Source organism: Zonotrichia leucophrys, chromosome 1A (assembly GCF_028769735.1).
Source record: "Zonotrichia leucophrys gambelii isolate GWCS_2022_RI chromosome 1A, RI_Zleu_2.0, whole genome shotgun sequence".
In the NCBI taxonomy this organism is placed as follows: Eukaryota; Metazoa; Chordata; class Aves; order Passeriformes; family Passerellidae; genus Zonotrichia; species Zonotrichia leucophrys.
The window spans coordinates 52573341-52597995 of NC_088170.1; the positions used below are offsets into that span (position 1 = coordinate 52573341).

Here is a 24655-nt window from a genome sequence, read left to right on the forward strand (position 1 = left end):
TAAGTGTTTGTCGGCTGAGTCGCGGCAGTTCAGGGTGAGAATTGCAGGAATGGTTTAAATTCACGAACGCTCCAACCGGCGTTTCCCTATCGCGGCCTGAGGTGCCGGAGCCGAGGCCCGCTGCAGCAGGGCCGAGCCTGAGGGGCGGCTCCACGGGCTCCCTCGGCCCCCGCCGGGGCGGGGCGGGCGGGCAGCGGGGCGGGCCCGGTCGCGCTCGGGTGACGTCGGCGGCGGCGGCGGGAGGAGGCGGCGGCGGCTCAGTCCCGCTCCCGCTGCCCAGGCAGCGCCGCAGGTACGGCCCGAGGGGCGGGAAGGGCGCGGGCAGCCCCACGGGGGGCTCGGGGTGGGGGGGGGCCCGGCTGGATGCTCGGGGTGAGCCCCGCCGCCGGCAGCACCTCCGGGGGTGCCGACACCCTTCCAGTCCTGGGTGGGTGCTCCGGCGTGCCCCGGGGATGGCGGGAACCCTCCGGCCCAGCCGTGCGGCCGCCCCCGGTCACCATCGCCCCCCCCGTCTTGCCCGCGTCCTCTCCCCGCGCGGCCGTGGCTGCAGGCACCGTGAGGAGAGGGAGGTGTTCTCGCAGGAATCCGGGGTTAGATCTGGACAATCTTCCCTCTTTTATTTCAGTCTGCCGAGAAAAATTTGGCGTCTGGAATTAAGCTTCCTGCACCATCACTTCACTGATCATAAAAGTTAAAGTGGGTTTTTTATAGCTTATGTCCTAAATGTGTGGGAGGTCAGTTCTCTTTTCTTTTGGGCTCAGTTCAAGTTAAAGCATACTCACTAATTTGTTATGCACCTTATCAGTGTCTTCTTTCTCCTGATATTTTTCAGGTCTTCCTTCCCATGGGATCAGAGACCCAGACTGTACCTGCCATAACCTGACAGTTCCATTTGCAATGGAGAGCATTACACAGCTGTTCAATGACTTGTGTGAAGCACACCTGACAGCTTTGCCATGGAAGGTTCACTTAGGCAGGCAGAAGATCAGCAAGAGAAGGGCTAAGCAAAATTTGAAAAGGGTTGCTTATAATGCCCTGTTCATGAACCTTTTTCAAGATGAGGCTCGTAAGCTGCAATCAAACATTTCCAGACTCCCAGTGAAGAACAAAATTTTGATGCTGTCTTTCAACTTGAGAGTTGCTGGCCTAGGTGCTCAAGCAGATAGACTGGAGAATCTTGTGGAGGAACTGGAAACAGCTGAATGTTTACCATTTACTGAAGTTAATTCTGTCTTAGATCTCTTAGTACAGCTCGCTGGAACAGGTCCCCCTCAGCTGGTACCACAAAAAAAGGACTATTTTCTGAACAACAAATATGTTGGGAGGAATGTCAAATACCAGGGTTATGATTATTATGATGTGAGTGTGTTTGAAGCTGACATACAGTCTCTGATAACAAACGAAGAATGTCAGTTCAACGACACGATTCAGCAGACCCTGCAGATCATGGAGGCTGCCCCTGGCACTGGGCTCCCTGCCATGGGGCTGTTCTCCCAGGGCTGCCCTGCTGGGGACAAGTTTGAGAAGGAAACGCGCGTCTCGCTCTTCGGTGCTCTCGTCCACAGCCGCACCTATGATATGGACATCAAGCTGGATTTACCACCAGTGCCTGACAATGCAGATTTGTCTGGACTTGCAATTAAAGTATGGTATCATTTGGTTTGGACTAAGGAGTGCATGCATGCTTTCATCTGTCACTTTAAACTATAGTTAAAAATGTAGATAGTAGTTTAATTGGTGATAGAAGCCTACAGCACTGGAATTTAAGATGGAACAGGGATCCTTTCCTTTGCAGAGAACCAGATATTCTTTTTGGAGATGTATGATACCAAAAACCTTGGTCTTGCCCTGTAGGTGTGTCAAAACCCATCATGTGGCCATAGCCTTTATGAATTGAGCCATCAGCTGTATCCATACCTTCCCCACCCTAGCAACCTTTCACTTGCATTTTTGCCTGCTTCGTCTGATGAGCTCCTCTGCATTGCTGCTTGCTTGTCAGTGCTCAGACTGACTGCCTAAGCATCCCTGCCTGAATGTACTGATTTGCTGTTCAGATTGCATTGCCTAACTTGCTGTATTGTTGTCTTGGCTTGTTATATCTTAAAGCATTTTTTCTGGTTTTTTTTTCCATTTAATGGCCTAGTTCCTATTGTCCTATTACCTTTTCAGTGTGTACCGTTTCTACTGTGTCTTTTTTCCCCTTTTGCTGTCCGTTCTGTTTATTTTTGCTGGCTTATTCTTGTAGAAGTACTAGGTACACTTTCAGAGTTTTTCTTCTTTCTTTCCATTTTTACTGTGTGTAGGTAGGCTTATTTATAGCCTACCCTTAGATCCTCATCTTGTTCCCTTTACTTAACATATGGATAGATCTTGCAACTCCTTTAATTCAGGGTCTGAATTGAAACTTGAAGGCAAACACATTAAATAGAAAAACCCTCTGCCATTCAGTGCTCACATGTGGATGTAAATTGTAACCTAGAGGAGGCAGAAGCTTTTTGAGTTAGTGCTGACCTCTTTCTATCACACTGGAAAATTTGCAATTTCTTGAGGAATAAGCTGCTTTTTACATCTATGTGATTGTCTTTTACTAAAATTGAGGATAATTCTGCACATATGGGTCCTGTTGAGTGGGAGTTGAGGATGTGGCATATACAGTGTTTGGACACTTACAGATTTTCTGCATATGAATTAGGGAACAAACTGTGTTAGTCATAGTTAACAAAATGCTTACAAATTTGAAGATTTGTGGCCTGGTCCTTTGTCTGGAATAAATGGTAAAGCAGTATTAATGCTACACATTGTTGAATGTCCATACCAGAGATTCTCCATTTGTAGCACTGTATGCTTGCCAAACAAGAAAGTTTAAAATTTAACCCCAACAAGTGTAGTGTATTATTTTGAAGGTGATTTGTGTATGGGCATTAATACTTATAGAGACTCATAAGATTAAAAGAGTGCCTACAATAAAAATTTAAGCTTGATATAATGGGAGGATAGGTGAGAGAGGTTGGGTCACGTTGAGTCATTTGGTCATGAATGATTGCAAAACATCTTTTTCATTAACAAATGTGTCTCCAGTAAAATGTTTCCATGTCTGACCTTTGAACTTTTTCTGACAGGTTCCCCAAAGTATAGACCAGTCAGAAGATGAGGGATTCCAGTCAGCATCCAATCTGACTCCTGATTCTCAGTCAGAGCCAAGCATGACTCCAGACATAGACTTGTGGGATGCAGTGCTTACATATGGACCCAGCAAACGAAGATGTTGGGAAAGAATTGGCTAGTATGTGTCTCATCTTACTGGTAAATTTACTGTGCACCATGGGCAAATGTGTGAAGGTGCATTGCATCTTAATTCCACATGACCTCAGTGAAATTAGCATGTCTCATTCACAGATTTCAATACACTCCATTAATAGGGATAAAGGAATAAAAGGTGTGTGATTTCAATAGACTGGTTCTTAGAGTGCAGCAGTTTCACAGGAAGAGATAAAATCAACTTTGTCAAAAAACGAAGGGATTAGGAAAACACTGTTTGTGTGAAATGCAGCATTTTTCTAACTATTTTGACTTCTGACATGCTATGCAATTTGTCTCAGTATAAAATTATTCCATATTTTCAGTTTCAAAAGAGAAAGGGGTAATTGTAGAGCAGTAGAAGATGTAAACAAATATCTCCCTGTATTGTAGAGTATTGTATTCCTTTCCCCATCCTGTAGACAAATGAGAAAATGATAACAGATTTCTTGGTGGTCTAGTTAGGCTTGTAGTTCTTTTGGCTTTTGAGTAGAAGATGCATCTCCTGAGAGAAAGCTCTCTGCAGTCCTGTTAAGGGTTCCTGGCTCCCCTAAAATGGAAGGTAAAAGGAAAAGCAGGTATGGCAGGTATTCTGAGATTTCAGATGGACAGCGGTGAGCCTGATTCTTGGAAAAGCTTTGCTCTGTATGTTTTCTTTAATTTTAAATAATAATCTAGTGGTGTGCTGTTGCATTGTTGAACAGTGTTTTTTTATCTCTGAGACTTAGAAGCTCAGAAACTCAGAAATTCACTGTTGTGACTTTTCAAAGCCACTGTAGCCCACTTGAGCTTTTTCCTAGAACAACACAGTTTTTCTTGCTACTATTTAGACTGTAGGGGTCTAAGAGTCATATATAGACCATATGCCTGACTGATTTTGTGTAGTACCTGCTACTAGAATTCAGAGTTTTTGGAAGAATTGGAAATAGAAATTGTTTTGGCAGGGATAGTAATCTTCACTGCAAACAGGCAAAATGTGTTAATAGAAGTTGATTCTAGCAGTTGGAGTGTATTTCTCTTCAACTTACTTGAATATTAGCATTAAATGAACCATGGAAATATGGCATATATTTTCCTCGTTTTCCTGGTGTGAAAACTGCATCAAGGAGGGCCATAAAAGCAGCTGGTAGTTCTGTGCCAAGGATTCTGTCTCTTTGAACTGATGTTCAGATTATCTATATATTTATGTATTTGTTCTCTGCACTGAGTTTGAGCTCTGGTTTCATTGACTGCACATTCCCTTACAAATGTATATTACAAGTAACTATTCTGTGAGGAATTCTGTCTGTGCAAAACTCTGAAATGCTTTTTTCTTCCTGTATGAGATGTATTTCCTTCTTTTCACACAATTACCTTGTCATGTTGTGTTTACTCTGACACAGCCCACCTGGTAAAAAAGAGGAACCATATCTTACTGAAGCTGGGAGAGAAGCTTTTGACAAATTTTACAAACTTCGAGAAGGGGAATTGCAGCTGTTTACTAATACTGTGCTTCAGCTTCCCCAGCTTGTGCTGGTGAAAGAACCTGAACTGGTTAAGGATGTCTTGAATGTCCTCATTGGTGTGGTATCCACCACATTTTCACTCAATCAGGTAGGGAAGATTTTTTATCTGCCTTTCCTAGTCAAATATTTTTTGTTTCCTTCATAGGGGAATCTTCAATACATTTATTTCTGCTGAGATCTTGCAGTTGTGACTAGAGTTAAGAAGTTGAATGTTGCCTAATGTCAACAGGGCAGTATTTATGTAATGCAGTAATTATGTTACTGTAATAGGCTAAGATTATTTATGGTTCTCTAAAGGCAAAATAGTTTTATGAGTACTTGAAAATAGTTTTGTAAATAATTTTGTAGAATTGGATTTTCTTTATGGAATTAAGTAAATAGTCTTATTCTGTATATTTTAAGGCATCATTCTTACTCCTCCAATTTTGCTACAATTCCATGTTTGTCTCACTGTCCTAGCTATATAGTCTCAGTCACCTGAGTATCTAAACTGAGAATTCATCTGCTATTATTTTTTGTGTGTAAGTATTTGCTATTTTAAATCAGAATACAGCTCTAGAAATCATTGAATCTGCCTGCCTTTTCTTTTTTTTCCTCCCTATATCCTCTTAGGCTGCTCAGTCCTTTGTGATAAAGGAGGGGGTGTATGTGTCTGGCACATCACCAGAGACAATGCATAACCTGCTCTCGGAAGTTGCAGAGTATGGAACCTATTACACAAGGCTCAGTCGCTTTTCTCTTCAGCCAGTTTTGGATTCCTCATACAGCAAAGGACTTGTGTTTCAGGTAAAACAATTGCATTAAATCAACTGGATTTAATGGGCCAATTATCTGAGGTAGAGAAGGTCACTGATTTAATGTAAAGCTGGAATTTCTGCACTCTGCAAAACTGCAGAGTATTTTTAGTGTAGTGCTCCATCCCAGGTCAGCAAGGAACAGTGCTGATGTATTTAAATCGCAGCTCTCTGTGCTGAGGGCTTGCTTCCACTGAAACATGCAGTAAAATGTCTTTGTTACCCTTTGTTTAGTGATATTGTTCTGTTGTGGACTAAAGAATTAAAATTTTTAAATGCTTTAAAAACACTACTTATTTATACAGAAAGATGTATAAAATTAAAATACAAGAACTTTCTTAGTACACTGTATATATATAAAATATATTTTTCAAAAATAAAAACTGAGGTAGAAAAAGATGGTATTGAATAGCTTTTATTACTTTTCCTTGGTTCAAAATTATGCATGCAAATTTTCCATGTCAGTCCTCTGTATATTATCTTGAGCTGTATGTACGGTCTGTAATATCTGGTGATTTAATCTCTTCCTAATGTATAGAATTAAGTTAGGGTTAGTTATGAAAACCTGTTCATGCTGAATATTTGATTTACAGCAATGTTATTCAATTTCTGTTAAGAAGGTCTCTCTGTTAGATGAAGTCCTAGATAAGTGTTTTGCAGTATCCAGTTTAGGCACGAAAGTAGGGAAGCAGGTTTCCCTGGGTTGGTTTTATAGAGAATGAGGAGCTCCTCAAAGGACAGGTCAAAGAATCTGAGCCAAGATGCTTTATTTCACTGTGCATGGCTCCAGGCTCTATGCACTGCATGTGTGAGGAGTACAGAGGAGCCATCTGGCTCATTGCAATGTCTGAAGTTGCATGGGTCCTCAGTCGCCCCTTACTTTAGTGTTCAAGTCTCCCTTACGTGCATATGCCATTTATTTTACTAAAAGGTTTGTTTTTCATGCTGATGCAATTGATGAGAGACATTGATAGACTGTTAACAACTTTCACAGTAGGACTTTAAGTATTTTCTGTTCATGCCAGGCATTCACGAGTGGACTGAGGAAGTATCTTCAATATTACCGAGCCTGTGTTTTGTCAACACCTCCTACTTTGAGTCTTCTAACAATCAGCTTTCTATTCAGGAAATTAGGTCGTCAGCTGAGGTAAGAGAATGGTATTAAATGTTTAAGCTTTTCCTTACAGAAAAAGTGCATATACACTGAGAAGGCTGTATTACATGGGCATTCTTATTTAGTCTGTCAGTATTTTTCCTTTGTTTTACAGATTTTTTTTTATATCCAGACTATTGGAGGGAAAACATACAAGGTCTTTATACTCAGTTTCTTTGTTATGCCTGTTATCATTCAGCAGATTGAGTGTGATTGTTGTACAATATTGAAATTCAGCAAAGTTCATAACTGATCTTGGAGACTCCTGGTTGAAGTTTTTATATATGTTTTAATACTGTTTTTTAGGTATTTAGCTGAACTGTGTGGCATAGGAACGACAGCACTGGGGATCAGTGGTGGAGCTGGTGCTTCATTTCCTACGGTGATTTTTTGTGTGATATTTTTATGTTTGTTTTGGGTTTCAATGTTAATATTCTTCAAATATGTTGGATTTTATATCAAATACTTAGTGCTGGTCTCTCTACTAGCAAAGCTATGATCTTGGACCTCCAGTTAAAGCACTATAGTCCTTTCTCCAGATACTTAAACATATGGAAATTTGTCCAGGGTTTTCAATTCCTGTAATAAACAAAGGGCTCAAAATAAGCCTTCTAGTCATGTGAATCCAACTCTAGACATACCTGTCTCACTCTAGAGATGATAAAGTGAGCTTGGGGTAACTTGCTCAGGTAAAGTGATCTTAACTGCAAATAGATGGAGGACATGAGATGAAACTGCCTTCTGAGTCTAGTGAAATATGTCAAGCCATGTATTTTTGGTATTAAGGATGTTGTGAAGTGTGTTGCCTAATGTTAAAATATTTTTCATTTTTAGGGTGTTAAATTGCTTTCATATCTGTACAAAGAGGCTCTCAACAATTGTAGCAATGAACATTATCCAGTTCTTCTCTCTTTATTGAAGACAAGCTGTGAGCCATACACAAGGTGTGTCCATACTGTTTGTTCTCTGCATAACTGAGTTTAAGAATTATGAATTGGTAATGTGGTGAGTGACTGTGTGTGTTTTAACGGTGGCTTTTAATAATTTCAGTAAAAATACATGTCTGTATATGCAGTATATATTAAAATTAGTTAATTTTGCTGTTCTGACCCTCTTAGCTAAGTAACAATGTAAGGAGTTATGTGTGGCTAGATTAGTAAATAGATATGTGTAAATAAGACTTAATTCTTGCTGCTGGTCATGGAAGTTCATATTGAAATACAAGATTTGGATAAACTTTTTTTTTCCCTCATACCTCAGTTAAAATCCCAAAACTGGAAACTGACAAGTGTCTTTAATTGTACAAACTGGAGAAGTTCATGCTTTTTTCCACTGTCTTTTTGTTGTGGGCTTTTTAGTAAGCAAAAATGAATAAAATATCTGTTGTTCATTAAGTGCATATAACTAACTGATAATGGGAGTAACTAAAAGTAGAGTTCCTTGGATTGCAAGAGTTTTGTTAAGCAGTGCTCATCAATTAAAAAAATTATTAGTTTACAGACATCTGAAGAGATGGTAAATTTTTTAATAGCTATTTACAGGAATTATAGCTGTAGTCCATCATCAGTTTGCAATGTTACATAATAGAAGTAAAAATACAAGAGAAAACAAAAATCTGCCAAAATGCTCTAAATTTAAGATTCCGCCCATGGCCACCCTTCTTGTGTTTTCTTCCTTCTACATGAAATTATCTTCGGAGAAATTTAATTTCAGATTTACCAGAAGACTCACTGAAATGTCTTCACAGCTCTTACCCTGCTATTTATAGAAGGAAGTCAGATTTCTGAAATACCAAGAGCATCACATGGAACCTAAAAAAATCTGGATTGCTGCATTGATTCCTAAATTTGCTGCAGATTTCTATTGAAGCATCAATTATACATGATCAGGACTACCCTGGAAGGAAGCCTCTATTATCTGCATAAAGTGTTACCCACTCATTTATTAACCTGAAGGAAATTAAATAATACAAGTTGTTGCTCAAATAAACCACAAAAGCATCAGATTTAACAATTTAAAAGTGCTTAACTTTTTACTTGCAACCTTGAAGTTGAGCAGAGGTTGCTGTGTTAAATGCTTCCTCTTTGTTTGCACAGTGTTAATTAAAAAAAAAAAAAATCTCTCAGGACCTCTGAGCCTTTTTATCTATAGCCTCAGATTGTATAAAAGTAGTGGGTTTTTTATTTCTTCAAAAGTTTGACTCACACAGAAAAAATATGAGAAAGCATGAATAAATATGCCAAAATAGTAGTTCTCATCATTACATATATATTAAAAATGTCTCTGGGTCTGGGGAAAAAGTACTTGGTGCTGCATCTTTATTTTATATCCTTTTAGTTTCTCTTTGCTGAAATTACCACTGTTTAAAACAAATCCTTTCTGCTTTTCTCTTGCTGTGCCCTTGATGTGCTGCAAAGTTTTCTGTATATTTTTATATATATTTAGTAAATTGATGTGCAGGAATAAAATAATTGTTTTAATTGAGGCCCTGTTCTCTTATCTAAACTAATTATCACTAAAATAGTCTATTAAAAATAGTTTAAGAAAAGTGTAGAGCCACAATTTCCTGTATATTTAAATGTCAGTGTGACAGTACTTAATTGATGGCTTTTAACCTGCCTATATCTTGTGTCTTTTGGGATTTTAAAGAGCATACTAACTCCTTGGTTATAATAAAGAAAAGAATGCAAGAGAATTTATTTTCAACACTACAATTTTTTTTTTTTCAGATTTATCTATGATTGGGTATATAGTGGTGTGTTCAGAGATGTTTATGGAGAATTTATGATTCAGGTGAATGAGGATTATCTTTGTTTCAGAGGTACAGTATATATATATGGAGCATTTCTAATTAGTATAATTTGTGCTGGTAATTAAATAACTAAAATATGTATTTCCATCTTTCTGTTACACAGATAAACATTACTGGACTCATGGTTATGTTTTGATTTCAAAAGAAGTCGAAGACTGTGTCCCTGTATTTCTTAAGCATATTGCTAATGATGTATACATATGTGGGAAAACCATAAACTTGCTGAAATTGTGCTGTCCTAGGGTAAGTTTTGGGTTGCTTCCTTCCTATTACATTACTCTCTAGAGCAAGAGTGTAGGTTTTTATCAAGTTCACTCCTTTAACAAAACTTGGTATTATGTAAGTAGGATGATGAAGGGCAGTTACTTGCTCTCAGATACTTGTGAGCTGATTATCCACTCTACTTGCTACCACCTCACTGCAGAAATCTACATTTTAACATCATCAGATTTATTGTATACAATGTACATTATGTATTTTTTTCTTTGTATTGAAAGCAGAAATGTTTGCGGCATTCAAACAAGTGCCTTCCACTTCTTGCACTACTCCTTTTTGGTTTAAAGCTGCCTCACTGTTACCAGGTCATGGGTCAGTTCTGCACAGCTCTTTCAGCTGTATCACTGCATTTTCAAAAAGTTCTGTTTATTGGTATTTTGCAGAACGATTCTTGTCCTTGATAAGAAAAACATGTTCAACTACTTTGTGTCTTCTCTCTATATGCCCAAAAATAAAATAACCAGAGAGGTGTCTAAAGTCTGTAAAGTCTGTAAACATTCCCAGGGAGCAAGTGTTCTCCTTAACATCAGAGCTGCTCAGTCTCAGCAGAGCAGAGCAGCTCATTATCAGCTATGTGGTGTCACATGTAAGCCTAATACCTCAAGTGAAATAGATCCTGTATGGAGGTTTTGTGAAGCAGGTCTAAGTTAAAAAAATGTATAATGTGAATTCATAATATTTAAAATGTATGTAAAAGAAGATCTCTCATTTTTCAGCATTATATATGTTGGTCAGATATACCTGTTCCCCGGATTTCAGTTATTTTTTCCCTTGAAGAACTGAAAGAAATAGAGAGAGATTGTGCAGTGTACGTGGGTCGAATGGAAAGAATTGCTCGATACAGTTCCATAAGCAAGGAGGAAAAGGTAAATGAATAAAGGAACAAATACCTCATTATGATTTTTTAAAAATACTCAATTTTCATTTTTGTTATAGCCTCTAAAGAATTTGTATTTACAGTCAGATTTTTAATGGGTAAATTACAGTTTTAATTGCAGCAAATCAAAATTATTAAATATTGAAATTATGTAATGTAGCTTTTAAAAGTATAGGTGGTGTGTTGACATTTTTTAGCCTTTTCATATATTAAATGAGTGTTAGACTTTGATCTTAGTTCTTTACATTAGGAGATTTGTCCTCTTACTGAAAAGACTGTTAGATTCTGATTTAGCAAATGAGATAAGCTAATTAGTAACCAGATAAGACTGTTTGTGATTTCCATGGCTAATTGTTTTTTCAGAACATTTTAACTACAAAGACAATTCTGGCCTTCACATTCCATCAATTTAGTTTATATATAAGATGGAATTAGTTTGTTTTAAAGTCTGAAGTATTAACTTTCAAGACTAGTTTGTAGATTTTGCATTTACTTGTTTTATTCATATTTTTGTTGTATTAATTTATTAATAACCGTTATAAAATGGGCATCTGTCTTTGCAACTGTGTATCAGTGTATTTCAAGTCTAAAATAATAGAAAAAATTCCACCCTGACTTTTTTTTTTTAATTTAATTTAATTTTCTTTTCTTTTATTTTATTTTTAGGACCTGCGCATGGAAATAGCCAAACAAGAATTAATTGTTCATGCTCGGGAAACTGCTAGCAAAGTACTGAAAGCCATTAGTGGTAAGTTATAGTGGCATTTTATGTGCTCTCTAGTGAGTTTGTTAATGCAAACTAACAGTATCTTCCTTTTAATACAGACAAGCAAATATCAGAACGAATGGCTTTGGATGCAAAGAAACGGGAACAGTTTCAGAAGCTGAAAGAACAGTTTGCAAAGGACCAGGAGGTATCTCTCTGCCATTCTAGAGGCACACTGTATTTCTTAGGCAGATAAAGGAATGGATATGTTGTACTGAAATTGAATTAGTAGCTCATGGTGTACAAATAAGAACTTCTTGTAGATGTGTGTGTTACACCTGGTGTTGGGAACAGCTTTTAAAAGTGTTAAATATTTATGCAGCGTCGTCTTGCGATAAAGCAGGAGGAGATTGATGATGATTTCAGCTATGCCCGAGAGCTCAGAGAGAGAGAAAAAAGACTGAAAGCTTTAGAAGAAGAACTGGAAAAAAAGGCAAGGTAAATATATCTGAGTTATCTTCAAAGTTATCATAAAGATCTCAGGAAAAAATAATGGTATGTTAAAATTTACAGTAGTTTGCAGACTTTGTTCTACAAGGATAATATTTGCAGTTAGAAGATGGATGTAAGAATTTTTGGCAATCTATGAGCAATTTTGTTACAAATGGTTAGTGGCCATAAAATCTGAGACCCACTGATTTGTGCCAACCCTATGCAGTCTGGGTTTTGCTATAATAAAAATTTCAAGAAAAAAATTGACTGCATCTTAAAATTTAAAAGCGGAGCCCACAGCAAAAATGGTCACATGTATGTCAAAGCAGAAGTAAAAAGCAGTTGGAGTTAGATTGATATTTCACTTCTGTTTCATCTAAAATTACTTAAACCAAATGAATTACCTACTAAAAATAGTTACAGAAATACATGTTGACTAAAAATGTAGTCCTGTGTTTTCCACCTGTTTATTCTGTGACTGAAGCCTCTGGCTTCTACATTTTAAGAACCAATTCTCAGTTCTGAAGTGCTAAAAAAAGTTTTATTCTTTAGATGGGAAGATGGAAATCAGTGTGCAAAAATCTGTAACTTTCTTTTTACCTTCATTTAGACAGGAATTAATTGACCATTATAGCAAACTTTCTGATGATGCAGCCCGTAAGGAACAAAGAAAATTATGGAAAATCCAGCGCCACAAGTTGGAAACAGCCCGTCTTAAGTTTCTGTTAGAAGATCAAAAACGCATTGAGGTACCTCCTAAAAAGATTTAAGAAGTGTAATTTAGAAAATTTGATACTTGGTACCTAAAGACTTTTTTCTTTTTTTTTTAATTTGTAGGAAATGCTTGAAAAACTTCCAGAGGGAAGCTACAGGAGAAAATTAGATATTATTCCTTATAAACAGTGCCAGTTGGCTTTGGATAAAACTCCTGTTGAGAAAGAGCCACCTTCACAAGTGAGTTTATTTTCTTACATAAACTTCAAATTGCTTTTCCAGGTTTCCCTAAAGGGACTTAATTTCATGGTTCATTTCAGTTCAGTAAATACAAGGTTCACTGCAACAGCAAGGTAAGTAGTTATCATTTATGTACTCATCAGAAAAATTGGGAAATTTTTAATCCTGTAATAAAGTAATACCTTAATTAGTAGGTTGATATGTGACCAACCATACAGTGTAATAATTATTTCTTTTTTAGGAGTCTTTTCTGAAACCTCTGCCTTCTAATGAGACAGTTGGCAGAGAAGAATCTGAGACTGAACAGGGATATGCTGCTTCTGCTGACAAAGCACTGCCTGTGCCAGAGGCAGCGAATAATGATGCTGATGAGCATTTTCAGCCTAAAGCAACAGGATCTGAAAGCAATCTCCAAAATTCAGAGAAAGCATGCAATTCTCTGTACAGTGCTGAGTCCTTGCCTGAATCCAGTGTGAATATAGAGGATTTCTTATCAAAGTCACAAGATGAACAGTCTGATGCTGTCAGGATGCAAGGATCTTTGCTAGATGAAGCCTTCCAAAATATTAACTCAGATCTTTCTGAGACTTTGCAAGTGAGAGAAAGTCAGCCTGTCATGAGAGGAGCAGCAGAAGAAGACAGTGCACCATTGCATCAGCAGAGCGAGTATGATTTCAGTACAGTTCTCAGACCATCTGCAGCTTGGCAGGGACATGTCAGAGTTGGGGAACACGTATTTGATGTGGACAACAGAAGGCCTCGCTGGAATATTCATGGACATGCATCTGATGCCAACATTAGAGTGGGAGAATATGTACCTCAAGTGGACACTTACCAGCCACATTCAAGTCCTTATGGGCATTCTTCAGATTCCCATATAAAAAGCAGCAGCTGTACTTCTGAAATTGAGTCTAGGCGACCTCGATGGAATATTCATGGGCATGTTTCTGAAGCTCATATTAAAATTGGGGAATATGCTTCAGAGATAGAGACCTCAAGGCCCAGGTGGAACATCCATGGTCATGCTTCAGAAGCCAATATTAAGATTGGAGAGTATGTGTCAAATGTAGCTCCTTCAAGGCCTCGATGGAGCAGCCATGGTCACGCATCTGATGCCAATATCAAGATTGGTGAAAACGTGTCAGAGGTGGCCTCAGCCAGGCCTCGTTGGAACATCCACGGGCACGCCTCGCAGTCTCACATCAAAATTGGAGAGCTGGTGTCGGATACAGAGCCTTTGAAATCCCGTTGGAGCCCCTTTGGACACGCATCCCAGTCTAGCATCCAAATAGGGAAGTGGGCCCCATCTACAGAAAGTGATCCCATACCTCATCGTAAAGCCATTTCTGGTTCTTCGTCCGACTCCACAGTTCAGACACTTCTGTACAGTGAGGAGTTCTCTCCTGCTGAAGGGGGCAGGAAGGATGCAAAACCATCACAAGTTAAGGAAGAGACTTTGCCTCAGTCACAGATATCTGACAGTGTTACAGACTCTCCTGACGCTAATATTAAAGATGATAAAAAGGAAAATACAATAGAAAAGAAAGAAGAAGGTAAAATAAAATTAGGTTTATTCAGTCAGCATTTGTTTAAGGGCTTGTGAAAGTAACTCCAAATGTTTATTTTCTAAACGGGTCCTTTCTTCCTTATTCCACTTAATTCCTTGCATTATTTTTCATATAGTGCTAGAATTCAGAGGAAAGAATTTGAGCTTAGACTTGTCTCCTATATGCAAGAAGCAGAGCATTAAAAAATGAAACTTTTAGCCTGAAATTTTGTGAAACAGGACCTTTAGGGTCCTTAAGTAGAGAACATGCATAAAACTACCTGGGTGGGGCTATGGGGAGGTACTGTTATTGGTGTCGTTGTTCTGTGATAGTTTATACAGGAATCTTGAACTGCTTTAGGAGCAGATCTGAGGTATGAACCAAGTATTATAAGCAGGTCTAAGTAAATGCTGACTTTAATTGTATTTACAGTAATTGCAGATGTTGTCAACAAGGACCCTTCTCCAGATTCCACACAGAGCTTACAGGTAAGAAACAAAAGTGGTTGTTGAGAGGACTTATTTTTCTTTTGAAAAATTGAACTGATAGTTAAGGTAGTAAATTTCTCTCCTAATCTAATAGTCACTGTAAAATCATATTGTTTTTACATGTCTGAAACACACAGGTGAGTAGGCTCTTCTCTTTTCATTTGAACAGCTAGGCAGTTACCTGTAGGAACACATTAAGCCTGAACAGACAAAGCCAACATCTCTCATAAAATTTGTCCATTCATGAATTTTAGAAAGAAGAACCTGAAAAGGCCATTTCTCAAGATACCGTGCCTCAAGAAACTTTATCTTCTGAAGCTCATGCTGCCACAACTAAGGAGAGAGAAGGGGAAGAGGAAGATGCATGGAAGAAAGAGCAAGCTTATTTGAAAGCCTTATCTGATCAGTATTGTATTGAAAAGTATCAAGATAGTTATGATTTGATGTGTGAGTAGAACTGCTGGAATGGTAGATCAATAGAAGATGTGGTGAATTTGAGCTAGAAAGCTGAATGCTATGATTTACCAGTGAATTACCAATGTTAGGAACTGCAGTAGCCAAACAATTTGCTCCAAGGCACAAAGATGAGAAATACATTTTGACTTGTGTAGGTGATTTTCTAACCTAGAGGTGTTTGTATACAGAGGTTAATAGGAACATATTATTAAGCTTCTTAACTTACATTATTTGTGTATTTTTAAATGTAGCAGAGCCACCAGTTTCTCATCTCTTGCATCACGTGATACCAAGATCATACACGTTTCCTGTGGACCCTACAGTGCAGTCTGCAACAGATGAAACTGCTGTACAGCTGAGTGAGCTCTTGTCTCTGCCAGTGCTGATGAAACGTTCTATTACTGCTCCACTTGTATCTCAGTGAGTATTTGTTAGGATTTTGCAATTAATTTTGCAATTAATGTTGAATTCTATTTTGAGACAGGAGTTGCACATAGATGTCTTAAATTTGCTCTTAGGTCATAGAAGTAATTCAGTAACTGATCCATTAGTAATTAAAAAGTTCAGATCTGCATGATAAATAATAACATAAACTTAGATGTTTATGTGCAAATTAAAAATGTGATGTCTGTTTGGAATATAAGTGCTCAGAGGGAAGTCTTGTAGATTTTGCAGCAGTGATTTTGACACCATTAGTTTCATTGTTCTTTTAAAATAAAGGTGCTTTCTTTATAATATGTGTGCTAGTTTATATTTGAAAGATGAAAGCCAAGGGAGTGAAAAAAATCTTTAAATTCTTGAAATCTCATATTGATCAGGGTATATTTCATGCTTCAGTGGGAACTCCAGCTTCAAGGCTGTTTTGAGGTATAATGGAAGCAGTTCTTGTTACCATTGGAATATACAAGGAAACCACATACATGTTGGATGGTTTGATTAGTATATCTAATAATATTTTAAATAAAAGTTTTTGTTACTTTGTACAAGATTAGCTTTTGTCATGAAAACAATTACTCACAGACACTTTTTGTAGAATCTGCTTTCCTTTAAGTTTTCATCTGCTAGCACACATCATCAGTGTGCTATACTCAAAGTTTGGTGCAATGTAGAAAGGTGTTATTGTCTAACCTTATTTTAAACACCTGGTTGGCTACCAGAATGATCTGTGTACAGACTCACACATTCAGCAAACTGAGCCTGAGTTTTTGTGCTGCCAGAATTACCCTATCCCTGCTAGGCAAGTTAAATTATTTAAAACTAAGTTGAATACCTTCACGGTACTGTAGGCTGTGTATAGATCTAGATACTAAACTGTAGTATAGATCTTAATATCTGGTGTCAGAGTTTTTTTCAATTAGTATATTCTTACTGGGGATTTAATAGTCTTTTAATTTGTGTAGGTGACAGAGATCAGAATGCTATTGATAAAATGTTATCCAGGTCCGGCAGCATCTTCTAAAGATCACTCTATTTAGCCAGTCTTAAATACTTCCCCAGTATTTTTCAGAACCCAGTTACTTAAAATGGTAGGTTTTAATTCTGGTATATAATGGATGAGGATTTTTGTCTCATGTTTTTTGCCTATATGAATAACATCTTAGATAGCAGAGTTGAGTACTGGAGCATTAATCTGATGTAGCCACAGCTGAATGTTAACAGTAAGGAAGGAGTTGCATATAAGTGTAATACCTTTTCTGTGTTTTTATTCTTAGCGTTTCTCTTGTGAACAAAGCAATAGTTGATTACTATTTTGTGGAGCTGAATGTAGAGAAGCATTTTGAAGCATTGAGACACTTTTTGTTAATGGAAGATGGGGAGTTTGCTCAGTCACTCAGTGACCTGTTGTTTGAGAAGGTATTTGCTTTTTTGTCTTTACCCCAGTGTTTGGGTTGTCTGCTTTGCCTTCATGCCTCTGAATTGATTTGGATGGGAATGAGAGAATGGTGTGAATTGGAATCCTGGCTTGTGGAGTTTTCCTCTGTTGTACTGTGTCAAGAAGTCTGTAGCAAGGAACTCTGTGCATGTTGTAAGGATGGAGAAAAAAGGTCTTGGACAGATAAGCACTCCTGGAAGGGTACTTCACTCTTTCCAGTGAAAACTGCTGCACTATTGCTGTCCCCTCCTGTCTGCTGGCAGCAAGGCTGGAAGAGCCTGTTGTCATTTGCTAAACTCCAGTGGAAAGCTGCCCACTGTGTTGCAAACTACCTACTCCTACCTTAAATATCCTCAGCTAGAGAGCAGAGGGGAGGCCATGTGAAGAGAGTGCTGGGCCTCTAATGAGGCACTGTTTTCATGACTTACTGCTGTGTTCATGGGGAAGACAGCAAGGTAGGACAGATAGCCTGGGTTGGTTCAGATTGTTGTCCATGGACATAGGCAGCTGTAGGAGAGTTAATGCATTTCTCTGAGTCCTGAAAATGCTTTAGACCCAAGTAGGGAGAGCACTTGGGGATTTAGACTTAATGAATAGCTTTATTTGTAAACCTCTGAGAGTGCTGAGGTGATGAGGCTGGCAGATTCAAGTCAGATAAATTCCTTGGATCCCTGGCTTTCTAAAGACTCTATTCCCTGCAGGAGGAACTGAACCACAGCAGACATAAGAAAATAAATCAGTGTAGGTATGAGATTACCCTTCAGGCTGTGAACAGAAATAGTTCAGAAGTTGCTTCTTATGCTGTTCATGCATCCCAATGGCAGAAGTAAAAACTTCCAATCAAGGCAGGGCAGTCACCACTTTATCATTGTGCTTTAATTCACCTGTGTTCAAGAGCCAAGACTTTTTATTAATATGGTGTAATTAGTGGTTTGTTTTTTTATCCCTAGCTTGGATCAGGACAAACACCTGGTGAATTGCTGAATCCACTGGTTCTTAATTCTATCCTAAATAAAGCACTACAGTACAGTCTTCATGGTGACACCCAGCTTGCTTCCAATCTTTCTTTTGCCCTCAAGTATCTCCCAGAAATGTTCACGCCCAACGCACCGGATGCTCTGAGCTGCTTAGAGCTCAGGTACAAGGTAAGAGGTCATGGAGCAAGATAGAATACTGCAGGTATGCCATGGTTCCTGTGCACAATGATAAAGTGAATATGTTAATAAGAATAGAGTATCTAAGAATGGAGTAAAATAATGTGTAATGGAAACTACAGGATTTACTTAGCCTGCCCATTGCATTGCATTATTAAAATACACAATAATTGTTGAAATACTTGTATTTTAAATAATGTTATAATTTCTAACAAAAAATGTAGTATGATCAGCACTGTTGTTTCTTGTAGGTTGACTGGCCTCTGAACATTGTCATTACTGAGAGCTGCATGAATAAATACAACAAGATTTTCTCCTTTTTGCTTCAGCTGAAGCACATGGTGTGGACTCTCAAGGATGTTTGGTTTCACTTGAAGCGCACTGGTGAGTGTGACTAGTGAAAGAGAGCATCCTGTTCAAAATGCAAAGGAAGATGTTTTGAGAAAATTGTGACTTTTGGAGTTTGAGATGAGCATATAAGCTGTATATAAGCAATTGTCTAGCAGAGGGTGCTGAAGGCATTTTAAACAGGATTAGACTCTACTAATAAAAATCTAAATTCCTTTAAAAATTCTGATTTTAGATGGTCTCTGTGGCTGATATTATATTTCTGCTTTTATTTTCAGCTTTAGTGAGTCGTGCATCAAATTCTGTCCAGTTTCGACAGCTCCAGCTATATAAACATGAGATGCAGCATTTTGTGAAAGTAATTCAAGGTTACATTGCTAATCAGATCCTTCATGTTACATGGTGTGAATTTGGAAACAAACTGTCTTCTGTGGGCAACCTGGAAGAAATTCACAGGACACATGCTGAATACCTCAACAAAGCAATCTTCAGGCAAGCTACCATACTTGCTTTTACTTCAAATGCATGTTAAGGGAGTGGCCAGTCCTAGCCTAATGTATTTGTGCAAAACTGACTTTTACCTGACACATTAATTAGTCTTTACATGTGGAAGTGTTCTTATGTAAGAAAGGAACTTCATGGCATCTCACAAGGTCTGTGCTTTGATAATTTTTCTCAGCTATCCATCCTTTTCATTTCCCTGGACTCCTTGAGTTACCTCCTGCTCCTGGTTACCATGCCTCTGCAAGCTTCCAGCTGCTCTGGACAGCTGTAAACTAAGGGCACACATGCCACAGATCTTTTTCTTTCAGTTCACCCTTTATAAATTACAGCTGTTTCATTCATCATGATTAGTGTGCACCGTAAGCCTTGCTGAAGGATATGAAATGCATTTTCTGTACAATGTGCGTGCTTTTAATATGTGTGCAGTGGCCAGGGCTGGACTTGGAAAGGACAAAAAGATTTGTCTAGCTTTATGAGCAGTGCAAGAGACAACCATCTTTTAGGAATCACAAGCTTTTAGCCCCTTAGTTACTGTATGTGAGGCGTGGTGTGGTGTGACTAAAAGGAAAGGAGCTACAGTTTATTTGGTTTCTTCTTGTACAGTGTACACTGAAATGATGAAGTGGTGAGATGGAAGGAGATGATACAGAACAGAAATTAAAAGCAAGAAAAGAAATTTCTCCTTTCATGTCTCTCTTTGCGAGTTTTAATCAGAAAAAGCTTGTCTAGAGCTGCTCTTTGGATAGCAGGTGGTAGGATGAGAGGAGATTGAAGTTTAAGGAAAGTCAGAGCATGTTGTTGTTAAATGTCATCTCTTTTGCAAAGGCAGATGTCATTTTAGAAATCAGATTCTCTAGGGCAGATATAAGTATCTTGGAAGTGCAAGTAAACTGTGTTAGATTTAGGCACCTTGTTTAAAATTTGTTGGCTGCAGTCTTGGGGATTTTTTAAAGCCATTATCTTTAACCTAAAGGGTTGTCATTCCTTTGTATTTATAGTCTTACAACCAGTAAATTACATCAACTGATTTGTGCAGTTGTTTTTGTTCTGTCAGGGGTCTGTTGACAGAGAAGGCAGCCCCTGTGATGAACATCATCCACAGCATCTTCAGCCTCATCCTGAAGTTCCGCAGCCAGCTCATCTCGCAGTCGTGGAGCTTCGATGCCGGGAAGCAAATGGCTGTCCATCCCAACTTTGGTCTGATGCAGCAGTCCTACAACACCTTCAAGTATTACTCCCATTTCTTATTCAAAGGTAAGAAATTGCATAAATTCTGGATGGAACAAAAGGTGAACTGGCTACTGGAATATTTTAGCAATATAATGAAAAAGTAGGAAGATTTGTATGCTTAAGGAATGTTGGAAATATAGTTCCCAAACGAAAACTGCATTGTTGTGGTTTGCCAGATCAGATCTCCATGTACATCAATTAAGATGTACACACATGAAATCTACCAGATATTTCAAAACTGACTGTAAGTTTTTGCTGATTTACAAAATAAGTATTTGGTATTTAACTGTACTTTTGTGCTTACATTTTTTCTTTTCTCTGGAAGTGAGTTCTGAAACTTTTTATTGCCAGCAGTGAGAGATAGTTAGATACCACTCAGAAGTAATTTTAGATATATATGCAATAGTTGAGTTTTACCACTAGTATGAGATTTGGAAGTTGTGATTCCCATGTTGGACTAAAGCTCAGACAGCCTTCCAGTGCGTGCTCCAGGCAAGTTTTTCAACTATGTTCAACTATTGACGAATGTTCTTTCCTTTACCATTATAAAATTTCATCTCTCTGTCAGCTTAAGCCATAATGTGCTGAAATGGTTACCTTCCATTTGTCTTTTAGGTCTTGCTTGTGTTTTATTACATTACTTATCCTTCATCTGTTATAAAGGTTGTTTGTGGGATCTGGGTTCCTTTTTTTAGAAAATCTTGAATTCCTGAAGGAGCTGCATCTGCTTTTCTTAGATCTATTCTTCTAAAATATTTTCTAGTTCAGACTATATTCTTCAGGAAATGAGCTGCCCTTTTTATTCTTTAAGGGTGTCCAAAAATGGTATCAAAGGACCAAAAACAGATATTTCAGGATGAGTTAGAATGGCTGCTTCCAAATTCTACAGGAAGTCAGAACACCTGTGGGAGCCACCTAAGCCCATACTACGAGATCTATGGTTGCTTCATGGACAGAGATTAATAGACCATTCTGTAAGGAAATCTGATGAGTGACCCAGTTTTTTACACCCTCTTTGTTAAGCACTACAAAACAAATACGTGCTTGTTCATCTCCACTTGTACCTTCAGTCACCATGTATTGTAAAATGCTCTCTCTCCACAAGGGGTTGATCCAGAATCCATTGAAAGCCAATACAAAGTTGTCTGGACTTCAATGGCTTTGGCTCGGGCCCTAACTTCTAAAAAGACACCTCCCCTTCTTCCTTGCATGCTGCTGCTGCTTGCTGATTCCCTTGGTACTGGTGCATGGGATGTTTGTGAGCTTAGGGAGCTTCTGTTGGCTTTTTTCCTTTGTACTGGAGGATGTTTAGAGCAGTTGGTGTGTTTGTTCATAGAGCGTGAGGGCTTTCTCCTAGGACTTTCTCTTGGCTTTTCTCTCTCACAATGGACTTCACCCCAGAAAACTTCAGCAGAGCTGCTTCTTTCACAGAGGTCTCCTGAGGACCTAAATGTGCTTCCTGGTCAGTTGTGATTGTGATAGGAACACACCATCTTTATTGTGAAAGATTCTGTGATTTCTTTGTTTCTGTGAAAGCAACATAAGAAGGAAATGCTTTGTTAGAATAATGCACTTTCACTTAGAACTGACACATAGTCCTTCTTTTGCATTTATTTAAAATATTTTATAATTCCAGAAAGAAATACTGGACTTTTCTCATGTTAAAATATACATTTGTTCTCAGATTTCTGCATTATGCTTTTCTTTTTTATTTTTTTTTTTTTAATTAAAAGGCACAGATGCTGCCAAGGATAAATTTACAATATTAATCTTAGTTGAAGCTTACTTTATTTCTTTTATTTTTTTCCAGTGGTAACAAAGCTTGTAAATAGAGGATACCAACCACATTTGGAGGACTTTCTGCTGCGAATTAACTTTAATAACTATTACAAGGATAACTGAACTCTGTAGAGTAAGGATCACTGATAACACAGTAAAACAGAAACTATGTGTATATGCTTATGATTTATAGAAGCTTATGCAAATGCCATGCAGGAGGCATTTTTCTTCAGTGAAATATTCTGCTATCTAAAAGCCTGAAGAGTATAACCACCATACACAGAGCATGATGATGCTTAAAATCCACTAAACCTGCCTGTTGTTTAATCTGCTAAGAATTGATATTGTCATTATTGCAGAGATAGCAGAGCTGAGTGCCTGGTCTTAACACAGGAGAGAGTGCAAAACTGTATATCTGTGAATGTGTAAATGTTGTATTTTCAGTGGTGTGAATTTCCCTCAATGTAAATACATGTATGTGAAATAAATTAACAGATACTTTCTAAAACTGTTGAGAGATGGGTATGAGGTACAAATGTTCTCACAGGTATTAGTATCTGTTATTTGAGGTAGTTTATTTTCAAACTGATATTAATTCTTAATCTAAATATAACTAATTTCTTTAAGACTTGTAGTCACAGTGGAAGAGAACATGATGTGCCAAGGTGGTCTGTTAGGAGATAGAATATTTGACTATTCAAGCACTTGGTGATTGTTGGAACACTTGTGCCAAACTTAGTTTCTTTATCCTTAATTTAAACTATGCATCTTATTTTGTGGTGATTATTTAAAACACCTAAACCAGAAATTCAGCATCACTGAGGCAAAATAAAGCTGTAATTCCCAATATATTCCAACTACTGCTTTCAACTAAAGGACCATATTTGCATAATATTCCTTTTTTCACTTTGGTTTTTTCCCTTATATTGTGAGAAGAGACAATTGAACTTTCAATGTCATAATATGAGAATGCTATAGAGAGGCAGTCAGCACTAAAATACTTTGGTTTTGAGATCCTGAAGTCATGGTTCATGAAAGATTGATATATTCAGGAGGAGCTCATTGTCTGATGAGGGGACAGTTATTTAAAGCTACAGGCCTGACTAGCATGCTGCCAGGACTATGGACTATTGAATAAGATTATTTTATGATGTGTAGATAGTTTTATAATTTTTTTCTGAATGAGAAATAAGTATTAGAGACAGAATATACCAGCTGTGAAGTTGACCTGAATGTTTGTGCTCTGATTCCAAAGTCAGTGTCAAAACATGGTAATGCACAGTTGCAACATACATCTTCTATGCTGTTTCCTTATCTGTGCTGTATTTAATTAACTCTCTGCCTTTTGTTCTGCAGAAAAGGGGATTGCAAGAGCAAATGTCTTGCAGACTGAGCTGTTTTGTTGCCTAGGGAGGCAGAGACCTGTTTGTTTACCTGACTTGTTCTTCAGGAATTTACAGGACTGGGTGTGTATGTGCAGGCGTGGCTTTTGGTGCAGACTGATGTCTTGTCCTGAAGCCACTGGAGTTCCCACCCAGCATCTTTGGGAGCAGTGTCTGATGTTTGGGACCTTATTCCTTGGCCCTACACTGTTACTGTAGAAAGACCCATTGATCACTGTCTGAGTCCGTGGTTTGCCTGGGGCAGACCTTTAACATAAACACAAGCAGTAACACACAACAAAGATGATCATGGAAGCGTTGGTTGGACATATTTAAGCGCTCTTGGAATTCCTCCTTCCTGCAATGATGTTTTAAGTGAGACAGCCGTGGGCAAAGCAAAGGAAGATGTTGTTTCTTTTAAGGAGAGCAGTTCAGCCTGGCGTGAAAGGGAGGATGGAGAAGGCCTGGTCGCTGTCCGGAGCCGGACGCGCGGCCGCGCTGCCCCCGCCCCGAGCCCCGTCCCGCAGCCGAGCCGCGCCGCGGGTGCAGTTGCGGGCAGCGCCCTGGAGGTGGCGCCGTCTGGCCGAGGCTGAGCGGGGCTCCCGGGCGGGCGGGAGGCGGGATGGGGATGGAGGCTCCGCTCCCGCGGGGAGACCGCGTTAAACAGCCCCGGCCCGCGCCGGTGATCCCTCTGTGTCCCTGTCCTCGCTCCCGCTGCCCCGGTGCCACAGCCTCAGCCTTCACCGGCTTCCCCTGCTCAGAGATCCCGCGGCCGCGTCTGCCGGCACCGCGCCCCGGGCGGAGCTGCTGTGCCCGGGAGGGCGGTGCCGAGCGCGGGCGGGGGGGCCCGGAGCCGCAGCCGCGACCGGCTGGGGATTCACGTGGGGCCGCTCCGTGCCGTGCCGAGCCGCGCTGTGCCGCGCCGTGCCGAGCCGAGCCGTGCCGTGCTCTGTCCTGCCGCGGAGCGTCGCCTCCTTCAGCACCAAGAACAGCTACAAGTGCGGCTGCGCGCCCCCCCCGCTGAGCCG

The 24655-nt window shown here is 39.1% G+C and overlaps 1 protein-coding gene across 1 annotated transcript; it reads left to right on the forward strand.

Annotated features, from left to right (window-relative positions):
• Window positions 1-209: 209 nt before the first annotated feature.
• On the forward strand, window positions 210-23716 carry TUBGCP6 (tubulin gamma complex component 6). The gene is made up of 26 exons (XM_064702764.1): window positions 210-292; window positions 833-1644; window positions 3120-3283; window positions 4680-4890; window positions 5415-5588; window positions 6622-6743; window positions 7056-7131; window positions 7584-7693; window positions 9479-9570; window positions 9665-9804; window positions 10554-10703; window positions 11381-11462; window positions 11540-11628; window positions 11803-11918; window positions 12523-12661; window positions 12750-12866; window positions 13108-14419; window positions 14846-14901; window positions 15156-15348; window positions 15609-15777; window positions 17070-17211; window positions 18181-18375; window positions 18636-18768; window positions 19011-19224; window positions 20291-20490; window positions 22277-23716. Exons 2-26 carry the CDS (start codon window positions 898-900, stop codon window positions 22366-22368), a joined length of 5235 nt encoding a protein of 1744 aa, XP_064558834.1. The 5' UTR covers window positions 210-292; window positions 833-897; the 3' UTR covers window positions 22369-23716.
• Window positions 23717-24655: the final 939 nt, after the last annotated feature.